The 22,603-nt window shown below is 45.8% G+C and overlaps 1 protein-coding gene across 3 annotated transcripts in view; it reads right to left on the bottom strand.

Annotated features, from left to right (window-relative positions):
• The window catches only part of WNT11 (Wnt family member 11), a 31,624-nt gene that overhangs the window by 2,583 nt on the left and 6,438 nt on the right, over positions 1-22,603 (bottom strand). For all 3 annotated transcript variants that reach the window (XM_054015833.1, XM_054015835.1, XM_054015836.1), the window contains exons 3-5: positions 14,399-14,634; positions 13,635-13,912; positions 10,635-10,927 (exon numbers count right to left, since the gene is read on the bottom strand). In XM_054015833.1, coding sequence (XP_053871808.1) covers positions 10,635-10,927; positions 13,635-13,912; positions 14,399-14,634 — 807 coding nt within the window. The remainder of the gene's footprint in view (positions 1-10,634; positions 10,928-13,634; positions 13,913-14,398; positions 14,635-22,603) is intronic.

The following is a 22,603-nucleotide window of genomic DNA, read 5'->3' as shown; positions in this document are numbered from 1 at the left end:
AAACCAGCATATGGGGAAAGCTGGTCTTATGGCTAAAATACTAGCTGGCCACTCAAAAACTTTGAGTTCAACTCCTGTCGCTGCTACAGATTCCCTGTGTGACCTTGGACAAGTTTCTTAATCTCGCTCTGACTCTGGTTCTCATCTGCACAATACCAATAATGCTTCTTGAGTACTTAGAATGTAAGCTCTTTAGGGGAGAGACTCTGACTACGTGTACTTAGAGCACCCAGCACAACCAGACCCCAGACTTAGCTGCAGCCTCTAGACGCTAATATCAAGTGAGAAGCATTTCCCTAGGAAACTGCTCAGACATCTTTTCTAAATCACATTTTGCTTAGGTTATTTTGGCCAGAAGTATTTTTACATCAGATCGGGGGGAGGTGGGAGAGAGGAGAACGGAGAGTGAGGAGGGAGAATTGGACTCCTGTGCTGAGCACGCCATTAACAGCTGGAAATGAAGCCAAGTGATTTATAGGAATTCCTCATGAGGTAATGCTTTATGAGACGTTATAGGATTAATGAAGTGCTGGGAATTTTGTTCTTGTTCTTCCCTTATTTATTTCTGACTCGGTACGACCTTCTGTTGGTTATTTCTGACCTCCATTCATGGCCAGGTTCCATTTTTAAAGTTTCCCCACTCATTCCCCCACCTTGGGAGTGCGGGTACATATCTACAAACCTCTGGTAGGTTAACCAAAACCCGCTCATAATTGTTATGACCAACAGTCAAAAGCTCAGTCCATAACCACACTGTGTGTGTTTACCTAACGTTGAACGAGCGGCAGTGTCGTATACGCCTGTGACCCTGCGCCCCCTCCAACAGGAAACCTCAGAATGACTCCTCATAAACATATTAGTCAATACGTTAAATATTTAGAGCAAAGGTTCAAATACATAAATATTAACATTATGGAGGGGCTTTAAAGGCTTAGTCAGCTTTGACGGAGGTTGGGAAGGTTGAAGCCACTGGATTCATTTTGCAAGGCTCATGAGTTCATAACAGGCCATAAAATTCACATGTTTGGGTATGCGATGCATCCATGCCATCTTGTACAATTCAGCGGATGCTAAGCAGAATTGGGTGGGGCTAGTACTTAGATGGGGCTCTCCAAGACACACACAGCTGCTTCAGGAAGTGGCATGGATGATTTGATGTCACTCTTTCCTCTGAGTCGTTATGGAACCAATACCCTAGTATAGTGTCAGGGACACTATGTCTTATAGGGACACTCATATGGCTCTGTAGTGAGATATATTTAGCACATTATGATCAAAGTTACCCCCAAACTAGACATGGAGCAAAACTGGTACCATTTATCTAAAATCTTCCCCCTCCTCCTTTCTTCCCACCAAAAGACTGAAGGTTTGGATACAAATGGAATCCAATCCTGTACTACCTGTAGAGTTAGAGTTTTCCAAAACTAAATTCACCCCCACTTGGCCTCACATAGAGAGAGGGGAAAAGAACACATTATAAGAGAATGCCAATCTTCCCTTCATTTTGTCATTTTGGATCAAAGAGCTCAGAGCTGAATCATTCTGATTTTGATTTCGCAAAACCTCAGCCTGTTAAGGCCACCTCTGCCCCAAACATGCTTTTTGAACGATTTTGTGTCAATACCATTAAACAACTATCTCGGTCTCTGTTGTAAGTGTTGGGATTGGGTGAATAATACCCAAATCTTTTTACAGACTGAAACAGCTGCTGGTACCTATAGTATTTCTTCCGGACCTATGTGTATGAGTAGCTAAACACGAGCAGGGAAAGGACCTACAAGTTTGTCCAAATTAGCAGACAAATCATATTTTATATACAGGAACAATCCTTTGATGTTGGCTTGTCACAGAGCCTGATTCTAATCCCACCCGGCTAGACTGAGCCTTATTTGTACTTGTGTAAATCCAGTGCAATTCCATTGACACCAGTGCAATTCCACTGCAAGTGAGAATCCGGCCCATTGGTTTCGAACCTAGCACTGTAATTCCTAGAAATATTTGCAAAAACAATAGAAAATAATGTACCAGCCACCTCAGATGAGACATAAAACAAGCCCCAGACCTACCTTAAAGACGCCATGACATTTTTTTGCAACGAGAGGGGAGGTTAGCCAGTAGCCTAGCCAAATTTCGCTCACACTCTGCCCAGCTAAATTTTCCCAACAGTGCTCTTTACGTCTGTGGCTACTGTTGTGTAGTAGTCCTTGGTTCAGAACAGCTCCATCGCGTCCCAGAAGTGACTGTATTGCAGTGACGACCTAAGAGACTCTTGAACCCACAGGGTCACAGGTTATACCTACGTGAGTCTTCCCACAGACAGCATAGGCTAAGAAATGCCACAAGCACAAACACATGGAGAATCCTCTGAACCATTCACTCTGGGCCCCCTGTGGAACTGGCAGGTGGTTCCACCATGTCAACTCCCTGATGGTCCAAGATCTGTGTGAATCCCAGACCATGCCCAGGGGAAAAGACCATTAGTGTAAAGACCAAATGCTTTACCAGAGCTCCCTCAAGAGCTAGGCTACCATGTATTCCCTACTAGTGGTCTTGCCGTGACGGAGGGATTGTAGCTTCAAGGAGTCCCTGCTGATCTTGCACTCAGATTCCCAGTTAGAAATCCAGCCATGCCAGAGGGGAGCATGAGATGGAAAGCAGCTGCGTCTAGCTCCACCCACTCCTAGCCACTCCTCAAACCATGGAACCCTGACCAGGTAGAAGGGCTTCTACAGTGTCTAGGGCCCAGGGCAGAGAATGCATCAGAGCCGCAGCTCTCCTCCTAGTTCTGGGTATGCATCTTTTTTAGCCACACCTTGCTGCTCTCTGCCCCATGCTGCAGAGAGTCTGTAGCATGTAGCCCAACTTCTTCAAAGCACTTGGGGATGAAAGGTACTATATAAATAATATAAAAGATTATTACTCTTATTATACATGGTAGTCCAGTGAGAACTGGAGCAAGCTCTTCTAAGTCAAATCAAATCGTGGCCTGATGGCCCATTGTCCTGCATCATGAAGTTACTCATCTTGTGTCACAAGACTTAGAATAACTTGTTGGGAGCTATCGTGTCCTTTTGTGTAGATATGAATCTGCGGGATGGTGCTCTAGGCACTGCTCTATGCTAGTTTCCGATGACGTATCACACAGGAAACAGGAAACTTAAAACCATGTCACCGTTTTTTAAAAATTGTATAACTCCATATTTTCATGAGTGCTGGAAGGAGCTGTTCTAGTTCATAATGGACTGGAAATAATACAGATGTTTAATATGATATAAATTGTTATTTTATACATCAGGCCAAAGCCAGAGGCCAAAAGAGCCCTTGCAAGATAATTCCACAAGACAATTTGTTTCTCTTACTTTTAGTACTACTGTGACATTGGAGGGAGAGGAGGAGGGGCAGAGGGTGGGGAGGAAGCCATTTGGGTTGAGATTTTCAAAACCATATATGGGATTTAGATACACAATTCCCATAAAAATATAATAGGCACGATGTGTCTCAATCACCTAGGCAGCTTTGAAGATCTAAGCCTTGACTCAACTACCCTATAGCCTAATGATTAGTGCACTAACCTAGCAGGTGGGGCATGCGGGTTCAAATCCCTGCTCTAAATTAGGCAGAGTGGAGATCTGAACACCTGGGTCTCCAACATCCCAAGTGAGTGCTCTAACTGCTGAGCTATCAGAAATAATTGGGAACCACCCCAGTGGTTTGAACATTGGCCTATTAAAGCCAGGGTTGTGAGTTCAATCCTCAAGGGGGACATTTAGGGATCTGGGGCAAAAATCTGTCTAAGGATTGGTTCTGCTTTGAGCAGGGGGTTGGACTAGATGACCTCCTGAGGTCCCTTCCAACCCTGATATTCTATGAAGTAGAAACAAAATGGGGTAACTTAGTTTGTACAGCACCTCACACAGTGGGGTCCTGGTCCATGACTAGGGCAACTGAGAACTGTAGTAATACAAATAAATAAATGATATAAGAACAGTATTGAGAGCTGTCATGTTTATCATCTCTAAAGGAGCCCAACTCACATCAGTTCAGTCTACTGGTTATACAGGCAGATTTTTCTAGTTCCAGCTGAGATTTCTCTGTGCCTTATATGATCCATCATCAGCAATACGGACATAACTGACCATTGTGTTGGCAGTAGAATAGGAGTCCTCAAGGGCCTTTGCCATTGCTCTTAATTTTATGTGGAAGGCACTCAGATTGCAGTGATGAGTGGTAGTATCAAATTGATAGAGAGTCAGAGAGAGAGAGAGAGAGAGAGAGGAGCCAGCTAATTCTCCCATCCTTTAGAAGAAGTGAAAACAAATGCAGTCTGGTAAGATGTACAGCAAACCAGGAAGGGATCCCTACGATGTAAGCCTTGCAGGGCAGGGTGACAGGTGACTGGGATGTGGATGGTCGTGCCTAGTGGTTGGAGCAAGAGTCAGGCCTAGAGGGTAGAATGGGAGTCAGCAGCCAGGAACCACAACTCAGTTTCAGAGCCAGAGTCAGAGGCCATGTGCCAGAGCAAAGGGTCAGAGACCAAATGCCAGAGCCAGAATCAGAGACTGGAGCCAAGGGTCAGAGCAAGAGGTCAGATGTCAGGACTTAGAGCCAAGGGTCAGAACTGGGTTACCTGCAGTGAGGCAAGGCTGGGAACAAGCAGGCACTGGAGCTATCACACGAACGCTTTGAGCAGCCCTGAACAACAAGAACAACTGCTGGGCTTATGAGCCAGTCTGTGGCTGACCCTTCCAACCAGCCAGGCAGTGTAGCCAATCAGGCAACCTGCTACAGGCCAGCTGTGCCCATTGGGGTGCTCGACACTGGCTCCGCTGCAAGGTCCGATTTCTGACACAGGGTTCTGTCTATTTAAATTCTTCTAAGACACCATGAACCCATGTAACACTGTATGAATGAACAGAGCCTGTCACCATGCTACTGGTGGGATGCAGAGAGATACTGAATGTATTTAGCAGAACTGGGCTAACTATTCATCACGAATACGATACCCAGTGTATTTTCCCTGTTTGTGAACTTACTCTTTTTGGCGCCAATATATTCATTATTTGCAAAGTATTTGCTGAATAATTCATAGCAGAGCCCAGAGGGCATCCAAGTTCCACTGAGTGAGGTGTATCCAAACCCCCAAGGCAGAACCAAGCCCAATGAACCCAGTATAGCACATATGTTCATAATCTGAACATCTTAACCGTCTATTGTGAGTGATGTCTCAGGTAGGCTGAACTTGGTAGAGTTTGGGAGCGTATCACTACTTTTATATTTTTCAAATTCTGCCCTGGCTTATACAATCAAATTTCAGCCTCTGGGACATTTGCAAAATAAGTATGGGTATTCATTGGGTCACGCTTTATGAAAAGTTTATATATATAAACGCATGATATGTTTCTAAAAAGTTTAATAAATGATTAATACAAGTTATAAGCATGTTAGAGGGACAAGTAGTATGGTGCGATTATTAGTTGTGAATGATTGGTCCTCATTACATCCTTTCTGCTTCCTGGTTGGATGACTGAAACAGCTTAAGCAGGACAATAATTAATAACAAGTAGCAAGTGCTGCTGTTCACACACAAATACCCTTGTCCACACGCAAATGCTGGTGCTTGTTCTAGAAACAGCCATTCCCCAAACAAGAAAACCTTGTTTGCGCTAATGTTCATGAACAGCGGGATGGCACGAGACACAAATGTGACCAAACCAAACAGCTACTCATTCAGAATTCCAGAGAACTCCTGGGCCCTGTTTTACAGCATTCAACCAGCCCTACTGGTTAGCCTCCAGAAAACTGCAGAATGATTTTCTGCTGCCCAGAAACCTCGACCTCAGCAATGAGAAGTGGCATCCGCTGGGCTCCAAGATTGTTCTGGGACAGATCAGTAATAAACAGCTCACTAATCTTTGTGGGATTCTAGCAGTACAAGACTTCTGTGTGCCTGGCAATATTTCCCTTTCAATCACTTTCCGATGGGACTTAAACCAATATTTGAAATATGATACATTGCACCCTAATGATAAAGAAAGTGAATGCCTTTGCCTCTTTTCCCACAGACTGGATCCCAGTTTCATAATCTGGTATAATTTATCTTTGATTTGAAACTGATGATGAATTTTCTGAAATACCTCTTTGAAGAGACGTTATAGAGTGTTTTCTCACAAGTAAGCCCCGAAATCTTAAACCATCTTTCTCTGTGGTTCAACTTGTTCTAGTTATTGACAGTCATAAATTCGGGGACCTTCTTCATGTGTCAGCTGCTCTGGTTATTTATTTTCTCTCAAGACCATTTTTCTTTTATATAAAAAATGTGGCAGTGATTCATAGATTGATGTGCTCTGTCTTACGTTGATAAAAACACGGATCCATTGCAAGACAGTGGTTAACAGAAAGGGACTCAAGCTGCAAAATTCAGACCCTGCTCCAGATTTTGTACACTTCAAAGGTCTGGGAGTGTTCAGATCTCAGGCTTGGAATGAGGTTTGACTTCTGTGGGTTTTGATCCAACACCATGTCTAGTTTCAACATAAAAACATAAAATAGCCCAGTTTGACTTACACATGATCCCAGGTTCATTCAAAATAAGGCCTAAGATTTCATTGAAAGACTTTTGATTAATCCTGGGCTCAGTTCTAAGTGAAACATTTCACACAGCTCTGCTGCAAAGAAAGTTGGTTCCCCTGCCACTCCCCAAACTCCATGATTAGTGTAAGCAATGGGAGGGATAACTAGATAACTGTAGAAGTTAGAGAAAGAAAAGATCTACGGGGCTATTCACTCCATCCACCTGTCAGCCAGTGCAGTATTGTTCCCTACAGTATATAATGAAATCCAATATTCAGCACAGTAGAACTTGGGCTATAAACCTCCCATTTTACATGATCAAAACATGTTCTGATTCAGAGGACATTGAGGTACCCGTCTTTTTCCACGTGAGCCAGAAAAGTCCCTCCCCCCTTTTTATATTGAAAATTAATGATCCAATTTAGAAAAAAGATTCCTCATAAATTCTGCACTTAGAGTTTTATGAAAATTAGATTCTTTAAAAGCACCGTACATCATGGGATGGTTTTATTTCCCTTTTCCCCCCGCTTTCTTTCTGCTTTGCCTTGTTAATTTCACTAGACTCTCAAAGTTAGCAGCACAATTAGCAAATATGTCTTGGGTTAAGGGTTTGGGAATGAGCTCATGTAATGCAATCTAAAATAATAAGAGGGAACACAGAATGCAGGCCTTACTTGTCAAGGGAGCTGCAAGTGTGCCTGTCTCCTCCGTGCACTTTTAAACATAGCTAGCAGATCTGAAAAACTATCTGCCAAAAAAACTTCAGGTTGGAGTTCTCTCAGTTTGTAGCTGGAAAGGGGGTGTGATGTGCTTGGTCATCAGGATGGACTGTGTGTGATGGAGGGGTGTGAGGTAAAGGAGAGGATGCCCTGGCTGCAGTGTGATTATAACACCTCCTGTCTGTTGCTCCATGGAGCGCTGCTGGCAGCACCGCTGAAGGGAAACATTTTTCTTGTTCTAGTGGCCAGAAAAGAGGCCAAAAAGTGAGTGAGAGTGGGTAGGTGCGGAGGAGATGGGAAACAGGCGGAGGGACTTCATTGAAATTCCTTTTAGTTACATTCACTTTCAAGTTCCTTCAAAAAATCAGGCTTGAAGGAAATAGCGAGATCTCCTGAAAGTTAAAGTGTAGAAGGAATAAAATATTAAGATGCCTTTGGGACCCTACTTATCAAATAAACCCTGTTTGGGATATTTCCAAATGAATGTTATACACCTTTGTGTAGTAAATGCAAACTACATATATATATATTTCCTGTAGATAACAGCAACTGGTTTTTGCTTCTTTCTCCTCATCTCTGTCACTAGGCACTATCTCTCAGTTACATGCCGGGCTGGAATGGGGCCACCGTATTGAGAAGATATTAAAAGTGTTCTCTTTGAAAGGAAAACTGAAAAAAAAAGGGGTCTGGATTAGCTACTGCAACCCCCGAGGGGAACAGCAGTGATCTGGAAACGCACTGTGGGGATTTTATACCTATTTCCTTTGGTAATTTAACATAGAAACTGTGCTACTATAGGGTTATATATATATATATGCATCCGAAGAAGTGGGCTGTAGTCCACGAAAGCTTATGCTCTAATAAATTTGTTAGTCTCTAAGGTGCCACAAGTACTCCTGTTCTCTTTGTGCTACTATAGCAAAGCCTCTATTACATGGTACTTTACATAGCCGAGTTCTGAGACACGGGGCTTCTTCTGCAGAAGCAGCGACTAACAACTGTGAAAATTATTTTATATATAAACAGCCAGCTGATAATACTACTTAGCACATGCTACACCTACAAGTCAACACTGCAGCCCATCTCTGTCCTCCTCCTACCTGCCTCTGAGTCAACACCGACCTTGCCCTGTCTGAGAACAAAGGGTATCGCTTTACTGGGCTCCCTTCAAAAGTCATCACCTCCTTCCTGCCTTACCACCTTGGCCCTTTGCAGCCTCAACCAACGTCAGTTCCAGTGGCTTCTCTTCTTCCACACTCACAATCCCTGCTGTTACTGGACTCATGACAATAGCCCTTGCTTGATCCCTTCCTCACTTGCTAATTACTAGAATCATAGAATATATGGGTTGGAAGGGACCTCAGGAGGTCATCTAGTTCCATCCCCTTCTCAAAGCAGGACCAACCACAACTAAATCATCCATCTTCAACCTGAGGAGTATATGAAACTTTGCATCCCAGCTTGGAAAAGGTAGATGTGGTCTGCCATGCAGCATCGCTTGGATAAGGTACCTTTTCTGGAACTCTGTGAGCTCTCTAGAACATGGACCTCCAGTCCTGGCTATAACTTTCTGCTCCAGCTAGCAATATGAAAAGCTAGTTACCGTAAAGTATCAGAAAATCAGACCGATCTTTTCTAAGATCTGCATTACCTAAGCATCTTCTGGTCTGCTCCAGCCGGCTATTGCAGAATTATTCTGTGCACTAACTGGGTGCTAGGGAATTACCATGGTTCTGGAGAGAGAAGCCACTATAAAACGAATGTCTCCCAATGCCCAGATGTGTATTTCCCCTGTAGTCTCTTCCCTTCTGCAATATGATGCCCATGTACTGGCAGGATATATGTATATAATGTATTTAGTGTCTGTTACAGTGGCATTTCTTTCTACTGAATCCCTCTGGACCAGCTACACAATACACAGTGATATGCCCATCACCATCAACAATGGTGTTCCTTGAGTAAACAGACTGTGGCCCTGGCCAAAAAAGACACACATCTTGTGTTTATACAGGTTCAGGTGCCGATGAGTGGGAATGTTGCAGTTGTGTAAACATGCACAGCAATACTGCACAAGAGGCCAGGACAGGGAGTGAAGAGGATTATGGTATTTAACGAGGACTGAGATAGGCAGAATGTAATTATCCAGACTAGAATCTAGCCAGGACAGCACTCTTAACTAAAGGGGTCTTGAATGGCTACAAGTGGTCAGGACTTCAGCTTTTATGTCTCATTCGAAAGACAGCACCCCCTGCAGCACATATCTTATAACCTCCTACTGGGGTCTTGGTTCATGTCTGGCTCAGCAGAAATAATATTTCTGTGGAGTGACTAACACCATTTCCCACAGCACTCTGGATACACACACAGGGTACATGTTATCTGGCTAAGGTGTTGCCACTCACTTACCAGTACTCCGATTCCAGTAGCATAGAATTTATGTGGCGTGAGTAGGAAGGCCCAAGCACTCCGCTGTGCCTGATGGAAATGTGAACAGTACTGATGGCCCTAAGTCATTAGTAGTAAAGGGATCCTGCGGTGCCTCCTTGAAAGCACAAACAGCAGCTATACACAGGTCACGCTGAGATTTTTCAAAACAAAAAAGGTGGAATCGAAAACCCAAGAGACTTGGCAATAGAGATCAACGTCTCTGTTGTTAATGTTGTTTGGGAGTGTTGGCATTACACTGAGTCCTACCTGCCCAAAGAGAGGAGCGCTTACACCACAGCAGCTCCCACATGAGCTGTAATTGTTTAGAGCAGATAAGAGGGGCTTAGTGAACCATTAGGCCGGGCGGCTTGATCATCGTCCATTTCCCAAGAGACAAGTTCATTCCGTTACAGTCCTGTGGCATTTCAATAAATAAGTCAAATAACACAGGGGTGGGAGTCTACATTCCAAGAGCCCTTTGCATCAAATAAATCTGTTGTAGCTGCCTTCAACTTCAATCCTGCAGAGACTACAGATCCCAGCAGACATTATTCCATTTTATCCCAAACAGCCCTCGGCATGGATCAAGGTTTGAGATGGGTCAGAAGCAAAACCCTGGATCTGACCAACCATGAACTTGCAGGCAGTTTGGTGCTGGATCCAAACTGTGCCCATCTATGATCCAGTTGGAGTGCTGCATGCTGGGATCTGTAGTTCCCATTGGCTGTTCCATTAAAGACTTGGGCAGCTGTGGACCATATTGCCGGTTTCCATGGGTGGCATTAGCCCAGTGAGTGGCACTTCAACCATCCCCGATAGTAAATGCCACCTGCACAGAGATGTTTACGCTCACATCACTGCTTCTATGCACCAGCTGAAAACAAAAGTACAATACAAATCTGACTTGTGAGTCTTTACCTGTCTTGTGTCCCGTGTGATCCCACTTTTTCATTCTTCATGCAGAAGTCAGGCGAGCTCTGCAGGTAAATCAGCTCTGTCTCTTTAACTGGCCTGATGTCAATATCCTTTGGTACTAATTGCTTGCGTGTGCCCATGGGTCGGTGTACCACCTTTGTGGCTGACAAGTACTTGTTTTTGAGGTCCTGTGCGATGTCTCTCAGTTCTTGAAGACCCTTCCAGCAGGTCTTGATAGAACAGGAACCAGAAACTCCATGACACTTACATTTCATTTCAAGAGAGGCTTTCAGGGCCTATGGAAAAAACAACCACAATGAGTTATGAAGTGGCCTTCTCTTTACTTAAATCTCCCAAAGAATTGCTAAGAAATTAATGTCTTAACTGGATTGCAGTGAAGAGTATTCACTACTCTGGTTTCTGCACAACCAGGTTAAAGTACCTACTGTGCAAAGTGAAACACAGCTCACAGCTTGAAGATTGCTGTCAGCCTGGATATTATTTTTACTGTGGCACCTGTTAAGGCAGCACACAGAGCGGTGCCACAGTTTTCTATCATATTCCCACAGAGCTGGACACATCCTTTAAACTCCTGAGGAGCTGGAAGTTGAAGTAATTTGCAAATAAATAATCAATATGGAATTTGTGCCTTCCGCATATTTATACATTTGATAATGCAGATTTCAAAGCTTAGATTTATCCAACTCCGTGTGCAATGACCATATCTCCACATTAGCTGTAATACAGAACTGCTATATTATGCATTATATCGTTTGATTTTGCAGTTTGCATAATTCCCAGAAGGCAACAGGAAAGATTCTTTGGGGGTGGGAATCAACAGAGCCGTGTCCCTTTACACTAGACAAGAATTTGCCAAAGGGGCTTAACCTTTAGAATTGAGACATTAAGGAGCGAATAGAAAGAGAGATGTGGTGCAGTGCTGTGAACTCCGCATACAGTGACTCCCTGTGTGGCCATGGACAAGTCTCTCAGGAGCAAATTTTAGGAGACTGGCACTAGCGGGAGTAGCTGGGCCAGCCATTTGGGAAACATACAGGGGAGGGAGAGAAGATGTTTCTCCCCCAGCCACAGTGAATATGTCTACACTAGCACACTCAGCTGGGGCTCTGACTCGGGTTTGAGCCCAAGTCTCATTCTTGTCCACACACAAATCAGTCTTGGGTCAGCCAGCACTCGGGATCCGGGTTCTAGGACCCTGGCAGGGGAGTGGGTCCGAGCCCGAGTGCCACCGTGACTCGGGTCCACAGACTCGAGTCAGAAGGTCTGCGTAGTGCAATGTGGATGCATTGTATGGCTGGGAAACCTGGGGCCACCATGGTAAGCCCAGGTTTACAATGCAGTGTGGACGTTCAAGAGCGGGCTCGTAAACGAGTCCACGGGTGCGGGTCCCACAGACCCAGGTCTACAATACAGTGTAGACGTGCCCTGAATGGTTACGGAGGTGCGCCACACAGACTGTCCCAGCACAGTGGCTGGAGCAGCCTCCAGAACCGCCCACTGGGGAGAGAGAGGACAGGAGAACCTGAGTAATGGCAGATCTACCAGCTTTGCCCCTGCCTATCCCCCACCCACTGAGCCCTGCAGCTGAGCTCCACCCCTCGAAAAGTGGGGGTGCACCCTCGAAGCAGCCAGGCATCCAGCCTCCTCTTGAGCAGTGGAATCCACTGGAAGGGAACTTCTGCAGCCACAGTGACTGGAGCCAGGTTTCCCCTCCAATCTCTCTGAAACCATTTCTCCATTTGCGGAGGGCTGTTGAGGGGATTCGTTTGTTAACATCTGCAAAGCGCCACCTTCATGGTATTGGTTACTTTGCAAGTTAATTTTATTGGAGAAAACTAATCCCTGGGCTCACTCAGGCCTGGTCTACACTAGGAAATTAGGTCGGTATAACTCCGCTGCTCAGGGGGGGTGAAAAATCGACACCCCTAGGCGATGCAGCTACGTGAACCTAAGCCCCAGTATAGACAGCACCAGGTGGACGGGAGAAAGCTACTGCCTCTCGGGGAGGTGGGGTACCTATTTGGTGGTGTCTTCACTGAAGCGCTACAGTGGCACCGCTGCCGCTTAAGTGTAGACAAACCTTTAGACACTGTACTCATCACTGACACAACAATTTAAAAGCATCCGCCCTGCTGACTCAGCGTACAGCTAGTACTCCTTACCAGTTACATGGCATTTTACATGGGCAAAGTACTTCACAGACATTAACCAATTAGTTCACACAACACATCCTGGGGAAAACATCATCCTCACATTACGGATGATGAAACTGAGAAAGGGAAGTGGCCTGACCAAGGTCACACAGTGAGTCCGTGGCAGAGCCAGGATTAGATCTCAGGACCTCCTGACACCCAGCCTGTACTCGTGCTTCCCAACCCATCCATCATCCAAATGAAGAAACTGAGGCAGAAAGGTTAGGTGATGCACCAGGCTCACAAAGGGAGAGGAAGGATACTTCAGTGGGAGAGGAAGGGTGGTCCAATCATTAGGACGCTACTCTGGGACTTAGGAGAGCTGGACTGAAAACCCTGCTCTGCCACAGACTTCCTATGTGACCTTGGGCAAGTCACTTAGTCTCTCTGTGCCTCAGTTTCCCAGATGAACAATGGGGAGAACAGCACTGCCCTATCGCCCAGGGTGTTGTGAGGATAAATTCATTAAAGATTGTGAGGCGCTCCGACACTGTGGTAACAGGGGCCACATAAGTACCTTATACAGACAGTCCAGGCCAGAACTAAGACTTCAGGAGTTCCCAGTGCCCAGCCTAGGATACATGACCACGCCTTTCTCTCTGCTGCTCATGCCCATGAGTACTTAAAGGAATTTACATTTCTAGAGACTGAATTATATCATCAACGCTTATACAGGCCACTGGGTAAAGGCCTGCTTCCGTAGCTAGCTGGTAGAGACACTGAACTTTCACAAAGCCATCAACCACTACAGAGGATTGTACAATGACAGTAGCTCTCTTTGGTTTGTTACCTGTCTCCCTACTTCACTGTTGTGCAGATGCATCAGCTTATGGGCTTGTGATCCTGATTTTTTCATCTTCATGGGAGCATCTGAAAATTTGGACCCCATGACAAGACCATAGTTGAGGTTGTCAGCACATCCTCCCCATCGATACCCAGGTCCAGGTGTCTCACCTGGGATGGGACCGCAGGAGCAGCCAGGGAGGTCCCCGGTGGTGCAGGCCCTGGCGATGGTGTGGCTGATGGTTGCAGCAGAGAGGGCATACACAAATGCTGACTCCCTTGTACCTGCAAGACAGAAGAACTGCAACTCAGCCACCGATGCCAACGTGATGGGTACCTTCCAAAGAGAGGCCTGCACAGCCCCTGCCTCAGAGAAGACACGTCTCAAACACGCAGAGTAGAGAAGCGCGGCTGGAATCTTTTCTGCCGCGCAACCCAAACTTGGTGCTACCCAGGAGTACCTTGGCGCTTCGGTTTTATGAGCGAGCGACCCAAGCAGCTGGACAGGCTGGCCTGAGGGCGCGTGTCACAGGGGGTGTGGGAGGGATATGGGTGTGGCCAGCGCAAGGTTTGGTCTGGCCCTATGTGAGAGTGTTACTCCAGTGATGAGTGCAGGATAAGCATGTGTGCAGAATAGGAACGATATGCAGTTCCTTCCCTGCATATAACGAGGGCTCCAGCCCCTCTGCACAGCACGATAAAACTTGCCTCCCCCCACACACCTTGGACTCACTTCTCCCTGAGCCCTGCAAAGCCAGCGCCGACGGTTACCTCTCTCCAAATCCAGCAGGTAGTTGGGTGCCAGCTCAATGGAGGAGCAGTTCCACCGCATGTCGGCGAAAGTTCTACGGCACGTCTTTATCACTTCCCGGGCGGCCTGGATGATGGTTTGCATGAGCTCCAGGTTGCTGCGGCAGAGCTGCACTTGGGACACGACCAGGCCTTCTAGCTGCTTGCAGTGCTGGGTCTGATTCAGAGCAAGGACGGAGGGAGTCTTGGACAAAGCTCTGGGAACAAAACCATCACCAAAGCCATTAGAAAGTTAACCTTCCATTTGGCATAGGTTCTCCTCTGCCAGGCTGCCCAAGAACCACCTGCAATCACTTTGCCTTTGACACACCGTACCCCCCACTCCTTTTTAACTAAGGAAAACACTTAAATCCACCCAAAGGCTCTCAGAATGCCACATGGATCGAACAACAGAGATGCTTTGGGAATTCTTTTGGGCATGCCTACCCTGCAGCTAGGAGCGAGCTTCTGTAGAGGGGCTCACACTAGCCAACCCTAGCCCCTGGATCTGAGCTCAGGTGGTTAGCCTGAGCCTCCGCTGGTGCTGCAGTGTTCACACAGCTATTTTCCGTGTGCTAGTGCAAGGATCTCCCAAACACTTGGAAAATGACCCACTAGCTCCATAATGGATAGCTAGATCTTCCTTTGGCTTTAAGAAAGCAAGCTACATAGGCACCATCAGTGTTCTGCATTCAGAATCCACCTCACACACCCGCAAAGGATTATGCTAAATGTCCAAGTATGTAATTACAGGGGGGGAAATCCGCTGCTTAGCCTAGAAAAAAACCCATCGAGTTTCCAAAACAGATGCTTCACCATTGAGTTAAAGCAAACCGCTCCACCAGTGTAATTACCATTAGGCTTAGATAAGTTAGTGTCAAGATCTTCAAAAATCTGGTGCAACAGCAAAATGACAGTAATGGAAAGGCAGCATCCTGGAGAAAGTTGAGAGCTAGTCCAAAAACACCAGCGCAAACATTACCATGAAGCAACATAGAAGGCAACAATACACCATAGACCACTGGCCCACCTACTCTGGTAGCCTTCCTCCAGCAGTTGCCAACATTTGATGCATCAAGTGAAAGGAAAACAAGGGAACTGATTATGCCATGCAGCATCTTTGGGCATGTGATTCATCCCTAACCACCCACCGGTGGTCAGCTGAAGAACAGAACATGGCTGCCTTTGTATCTTTATGATCTACCTAGTGCAGCTGTAAATATTCTTCCTGATCATGAAACTAGTTTATAACTCACTGCGTCATTAACCGGTGAACAATCCTGCACAGGCTGGCGATATGCTGCCATAAAACGTATCTTCTATCCGTATTTAGTGTGCTGCCTTTCAGTTTCATTCTATACCACCCTGTCCTCCTAGGTGAGTTTTGTTGATTAATGGGCACATTTATTTTATTTACTGCTACCGCAGATAAGTGATTCACAACTTAAACAAAAAACCCAAAACAGATTTCGAGATGGGCCCAAACCGCAACACTTGCTCTTTGCTCCCCACTCTCATGCCCACCCTTGGGGAATTCATATCTGCATTTGAATCTCACGGAACTGGCCCTTACCGCGACTATGAGATGAACCGAACCCGAAAACCCAAACAATGTCTTAAATTCCCTGTTTGTCACAAACTTCCTTTGTGCCCTGGGGCTGGGAGTTTAGTTTTCCTGTGTTCCAGTTCCCTAGTTGTGGAGAATAGCAGTGCCCCACCTCACAGGGATGTTGTGCAGATAAATACATTAAAGAATGTGAGGAGCTCAGATACTATTGCAAGGAAGGCCAGATAAGTTCCCATGGTTGATAGATAGCATTCTGCATCACTTGAAACGTCTGCCTGCTTTTCAAGGGTAAGCCTAAGCAGAGTGTTTTGCAGAAATCCCTGGTCAGTTTTCACCGTGCTCTTCATTATCAGGTTTTGTCTATAACGTCCCTACATGCAGCTCTGGAAAATAATCTCATTGCTTCTCATGAGCTGGCAGGAGGAGGAGGAATTTCCTGTTACCTGAGCATCATACTGAGTGATATAGAACTAGATAACCATGGGTTGACACAACTGATATGGCCAGGCAGCTGGGAAGATAATGCATCACCTTATTATAAGCATATGAACTACTTATAAGGAGGAACTGCCCTGTCTGAAGACTGGCACAGGTAGATCCAGAGTTAAAGTCAATTAGAGCTGCAGGTGCTTAGTAACTTGGAAAATCAGGCCCTTGGGACCAGCTCCATCAGCAAAAGATCTGCCACTTGGCGTCTAAAGTTTGGCATCCAAAACCCTTGAAAATGTGACTATCAGCAACTCTCAGGAACTGACTCAAAAGCTAGTTAGGCAAGAGGCCAAAACTAGTGTGAGATTCAGATCACACCTAATCATAAATACAACAAGGGTGATGGCTGCTTGGGAAGCAGTATATTCCAAGCCACAAAATAAACAAACATATCGGGTACATCTACACTGCGGAAAAACTCCGTGGCAGCGAGTCTCAGAGCCCAGGTCAACTGACTTGGGCTCGCGGGGCTGGTGGTTCGGGGCTAAAAATAGCAGTGTAGATATTCCTGCTCAGGCTGAAGATCCTCCAAAGATCCTCTGAGATCCTCCCCCTCACTCCAGCCCAAGTGGGAACATCTACCCTGCTATTTCTAGCCCCATAGCACAAGCCCTACAAGCCTGAGTCAGTTGACTTGGGCTCTGAGACGCGTTGCCTTGTGGGTTTGTTTGGTTTTTTGGGGGGGGAGCGGTGTTGTTGGGGGTTTTTTTGCAATGTAGACGTACCCAGTAAGTCTGATCAAGTAAAAGAGTTCTGCCTAGGCTTGCAGAACTAGACTGCCCCGACTGGGCATGGAAGGTTGGATTCATTTAGAGAGAAAACAGGTGTGTCCGAAATGCTGAAGTTCAGGTTGGGACAACTTAGAACGGATTTGATCTGTTGCTTGATATGGCTGGGAAACCAGGACCACGGAGACATGAAAGGAGCCTGCTGAAATATGGCATTGCTCCAGATAAAGTGGGATTATCACCAGCAGGGAAGAAGCCACATGAGTGAGCATTATGCAACAATGTGGAATAAAGCAAGATGTTTATATGGAAAGGAAGCTTGAGCATTTCAGGGACCCAGCCAGCAGAAATTGAGGTCATTTAGAGGAAGAAATGTTGCAGCCCAGGGGAGGCCCATCAGAAGATGAAGGGAAAGCAAAGGAAAGATGGCTGGAAAGCATCACAGGTTATGTCAGTGCTAATGGTGCAGTGGAAGGGAGTGATATGAACAGAGGGGCTCATAGCGAAATGTGGTACCACAGCACTTGCTGATATTGATGGTGAATTTTAAGGATAAAATGTTTCAAAGTGACCGTGCAGTCATAAGAAACTAGGAAGAGTGGAAGGATTTGCAATAAGGCAAAGAGAGAGGGATGCATTATAAATCCAAAGAGAGGAATTCAGGAATTGGAGGCAATCGCTGTTTCTTGTTGAGTAAGTCGCACTCTGGGGAGCCGGCCATGAATAAAACACAGGATGCAGAAATCTATTTTGTGACCAACTCACATGCTTGAGCTTCATGCCTTAGCTTACGAGAATTTATAATTGGAAACATCTCTGAGTGTCAGGAGGAAAATGAAGAGAGTAATGGCGATGGAAAAGAAAACTCATATTTATTGGAGACACTTGCAAAGAATGAAATACATATTTATATATCACGTAGATTAGGGATGCAAGAGACACGTTAGGTCATCTAGGGCAATGGTTCTCAACCTTTCTGGGCTCAGGATCCATTTGTAAATGTTTATGGCCTGTTGCGACCCAGTAAACAGCCTGGGGGTGGAGGCCAGGGGGTGGCTTCGGTTGGTGTCTACCCCCCCCCCAGCAGGGGGGTTGGGCCCTGCCTGGCACTCACCCCACTCTGGCAGTTCCTGCAGTTCCTGTGCTGTGGGGCTGGCTGGGCATGGCTCTCTGCTCCGGGCGTTGCAACCTCTGGGGTTGTAGCCCTGCTCAGGTTTGGCCCCGCCCCTGACTGGACCAAATTTGTGTGAGTGCAGTTGTGACCTGGCCCATGGGGTTGCAGTGCCACTCACTCAAATTTGGCCTGTCATGATGATGGCTGGGCCAGACCTGAGTGGTGCTGGGACCCCAGAGGCTGCAGGGTGCAGGGAGGCGAGCCCAGCAGCCAGCCCCATGGGACAGGAGCCACCACACAACCCTTTGAAACATTCTGGCGACCCAATTTTGGGTCCCAATCCACGGGTTGAGAATCCCTGATCTAGTGCGTGTCTCGGACATTGCAGGTTTGGTTGATCTCTATTGCGCAGCCACAAGTGGTTTGTCCCCAACCAATCTAATTTTAAATAACTCCAGAAATGACGCATCAGCGGGCTATTTCATAGCATAACTGACATTTTATGCTCCCTATCCTGCTCGTTTACAATGACAGTTGGTGTCACTGGTGGAAAGGCCGGCTGTGCCTTAGAAGGATGCTTCTTTGCCATGTTGTTGTAGCTGTGTCGGTCCCAGCATATTAGAGAGACAACGTGGGTGAGGCAAAATCTTTCATTGGACCAACTCCTGCTGGTGAGAGAAACAAGCTTTCGAGCTACACAGAGCTCCTCTTTGGGTGACAGATATTACCTCATGCCCCTGGTCTCTTTAGAAAGACACTGTGAGGTAAGGGAGGCCCAAAGAAATAAAACCCACCTTCCCTTGTCCTATGAGGAGCCCCCACTGCATAGGGGGAGTCTTTGATGGCAGGGAGTCTCCATAGGAGCTCCTCCTCCACCCCCACCCCAGCTGCTGGCAGAGGGAGAATGTCTAGAGAAAGGGGGCATGGAGGGGATTTCCCTGCACCCCATCTAATCCCAGAGGTTGCAACAGACTCTTGTGGGCAGGTGGCCCAGATTAACACAGCCTTTAGGATGCTGGGGTTCACACCAGGGGATGGCCCGAGAATCGGAGGGGCACAAGATTGCGACACAGCCACTATTACCCCCCATTCTCCCGCGTGGACTTGCACAGAGACTCCAGAGCAGGGGGTGTTATTGGATGTTTTCTTTCATAAATGTCACTTTTTACAATTTCATAATTCTAGCTGCCCTTCCCTTTACTACCCTAAACAATCCTTCATTCTCCAGGATGCTGAGGAGGACTGAGGGTTTGGGTTTTTTATTCAACCCTTCCCTTTAAGTAAACAGGTTTCAAACCAAATTTATTCAGCCTTAAATAAAACATACTAAGGCTTTCAGTTGAAGTTATGGCTACTGACAGAAAACCATAAACATAATTACAGGGGAAATATGATGCATGCTCAGATCATGACATTTGTTTATTCTTTTAATTATCTTGGACAGTTTTAATAAGTTCATTTTAAAATATGAATAAACTACAGTATTTAATGCTTTGGGAAGCATGGGCACAATCCGTCATCCTCTGGCACTACTTGCATGACAAAGAGCTACTCACATGAGTAAAAAGAAGAACAGGAGTACTTGTGGCACCTTAGAGACTAACAAATTTATTAGAGCATAAGCTTTTGTGGACTACAGCCCACTTCTTAAGGTTTTTTCAGGATCAGGCTCTATATCTAGTACAAAATCTCCATCCCTCCTTTGTTGAAGGTTGTTGCACAATCCCCCCCACACACACCCCTCCACTCCCGTCCTCACACCTCTGGTCTAATTTTGTTTAAATCTTTTTATTTTAACTGGATTTCGGGAAGATTAAGGTTGGTGGTTTTGTTTTTTAGAGTCCTCTTAAGCCTGGCAAAGAGGAGGTTCTGGGTTTGGTTTAAATCGGCAGCCCCAGTACAGTTTCAGCAGAGCCATGTCTTCCTGGATTGTAGGAATGGGGGAATGCTCTCCAGGGAGAACCTGCGGGGAAAGGAGGAATGGAATATCCTTTCACATACTTTCGGATATTTTAGAGCCCCGTGGATACCTGGGCAGCTAAACAAAATTGGACAAAGCCACACTGGCCCCTCTCTGCAATAGATCCGCCAAATCACAGCTGGCAGTAACTTCAGAGGGGATTTGGATTTGAAGCCGATGGACTTGTGCTTGCAGTGGAAAACTTGGTTCCAGGTTGGAAAGCACTTTTTATTGTAAGGTTTCACTTTAGGGCTTTTCTTCGTTTTATTTTTTACTCTATAAATGCCACTTGTCTGTCTGAAAAAGCTTTGGTATTCATTTACCCATTGCAACAACGTGCCGAGGGACATGGTGGCTTCTCCTTCACTTACAGTCTTTAAGTCAAGACCAGAGATGTTGCCAAAAGACGTACTACATAGCTCAGCCTTAAACACAAATTACGGGCTTGATTCAGAGATTACTGGGTGAGGTTGTCTGGCCTATGTGATGCAGGCAGTCAGGCTAAATGATCACAATGGCCCCTTCTGGCCTTTAAATCTATGAACCCTTTGTTCCTTCCGGTTAAATGTTTTAAGTGATAGCCAGTGCAAAATCACCAGCCCTCCTTTGCTGAAGTTTGTTGCACCCTTCACCCCTCTCCCACACACACTCCCAGTGTAATTTTATTTAAATCTTTCTATCTTAACTGAATTTCAGGAAGATTAAGGTTGGTGGTTTTGTTTTTTAGAGTTCTAAGCACGGCAAAGAGGAGGTTCCGAGGGTTAGCTCTCTGGCTTTGGTTTAAATCAACAGCCCAGTTGCAGTTGCAGGGCTAAAAAGGGAAGAGCAAACTTCAAAGCAAAACTCCTTCCGAGGGCCCGATCCTGTAGTTTTTTCCCCATGCAACTCACTCATTGGCATCAACGGTCCTGATTCTCCCTTCACGTATACCACAGCAGAGCTACTGCCGATTTACATCAGTGGGAGGAGAGATTCAGGCCCACTGAGAGGAAGAACAAAGTTCTTTTTTTCCCCCCTTCTCTCCTGAAAGAAATGTTCCTCTGAAAATCCTGGAAGATGATTAAACTAACCTGTTTGCAGCAGATGAAAAGGACCCGATCCAGCAGTCCTTACTTGTACTCAGTCTGGGGTGAAATCCTGGCCCCACTGAAATCAATGGGAGTTTTGCCACTGACTTTGATGGGAGCCGGATTTTACCCTGAGAGTTGTACAGGAGTGAGGACTGCAGAATCAGGCCCAAGGCAACAACATTTTAAATAACTAAAACGTGGGATACCAGGGAGCTTGAGTCAGAGATAAATTAGTCAGAGATAACAGGAGAGTGTGAAAACAGGTCTTTGTAAGAGAAAACCTCAGAGAACTTGGTAAGTCGCAATGCCAACAAAACACATCTTTGTGTCACAACAACTCCATTTACTGTGTGGCAATCAGTCTCTCGAGTGAACAGGTTGTCAAGAGCCTATTTAAACATCACACCCATTAAGAAGAAAATATGGTTGGGCCTGAATCTGCAGCTGTTTTGTAAGCCCTGATTTCAGCGCAAGTGTCACATGCAAAATGAACACAGGATCGGGCCTCTATACTAGTTCTTTCATTAGGATGAAATTCACCCCTCGGCAGAGGCACAACACAAAGGCTAGACACCACTTAATTCTCACACAAGGATGAATGTTCTAATTCGGAAACGTGGGTGATATGTTTTGCTGCTTTCAGCAGACTCAGTGCACCTTGTTCAATGCATTTGCGAGAGTTACCTGTCTTAAGCCTGTGCAATGCAACATGTGCAGTTGCACAGAGCGCCCTCTAGTGCTCCCCTCACTTGTCACAGTCATGAACAAGTAGCTTGCCTGCAAATTGGTGCCCGCTAGGCAACTCTCACACTTCCCTGGAAAAATTGGAAGGCTTGATCACAAATCATGTCAATAAAGCCCTGGTGCAGGATGGCCCCTTGCAACTCTGCTCTCGCAGATCGTTCATATATTTAGGGCTTCTATGCTACGTTTGTACATCTGTACATTAAAAAAAAAAGGAAAATGCAATAGAACATGAAAGGTAGCTATTTATTTTAAATTATTCTAACTATATGTATGGGTACTGTGGGCCAGATACTCAGCAAGACAATGCACACAGCTTCTCTGATGATATCTTATTTTGCAAAAAAACCCAAACAAACAAAAACAACAACCTTCCCTCAGTCTAAAGAATCTATCGGGAAAAACAAATTCATAAAACAAAAATTCCCCTATGGGTGTATTAGAGAGACAAGGTGGGTGAGGTAATATCTTTTAATGGACCAACTTCTGTTGGCGAGAGAGACAAGCTAACAGCT

Source organism: Malaclemys terrapin, chromosome 1, assembly GCF_027887155.1.
Source record: "Malaclemys terrapin pileata isolate rMalTer1 chromosome 1, rMalTer1.hap1, whole genome shotgun sequence".
Classification (NCBI taxonomy): domain Eukaryota; kingdom Metazoa; phylum Chordata; order Testudines; family Emydidae; genus Malaclemys; species Malaclemys terrapin.
This window is presented reverse-complemented; position numbering and strand designations above follow the sequence as displayed.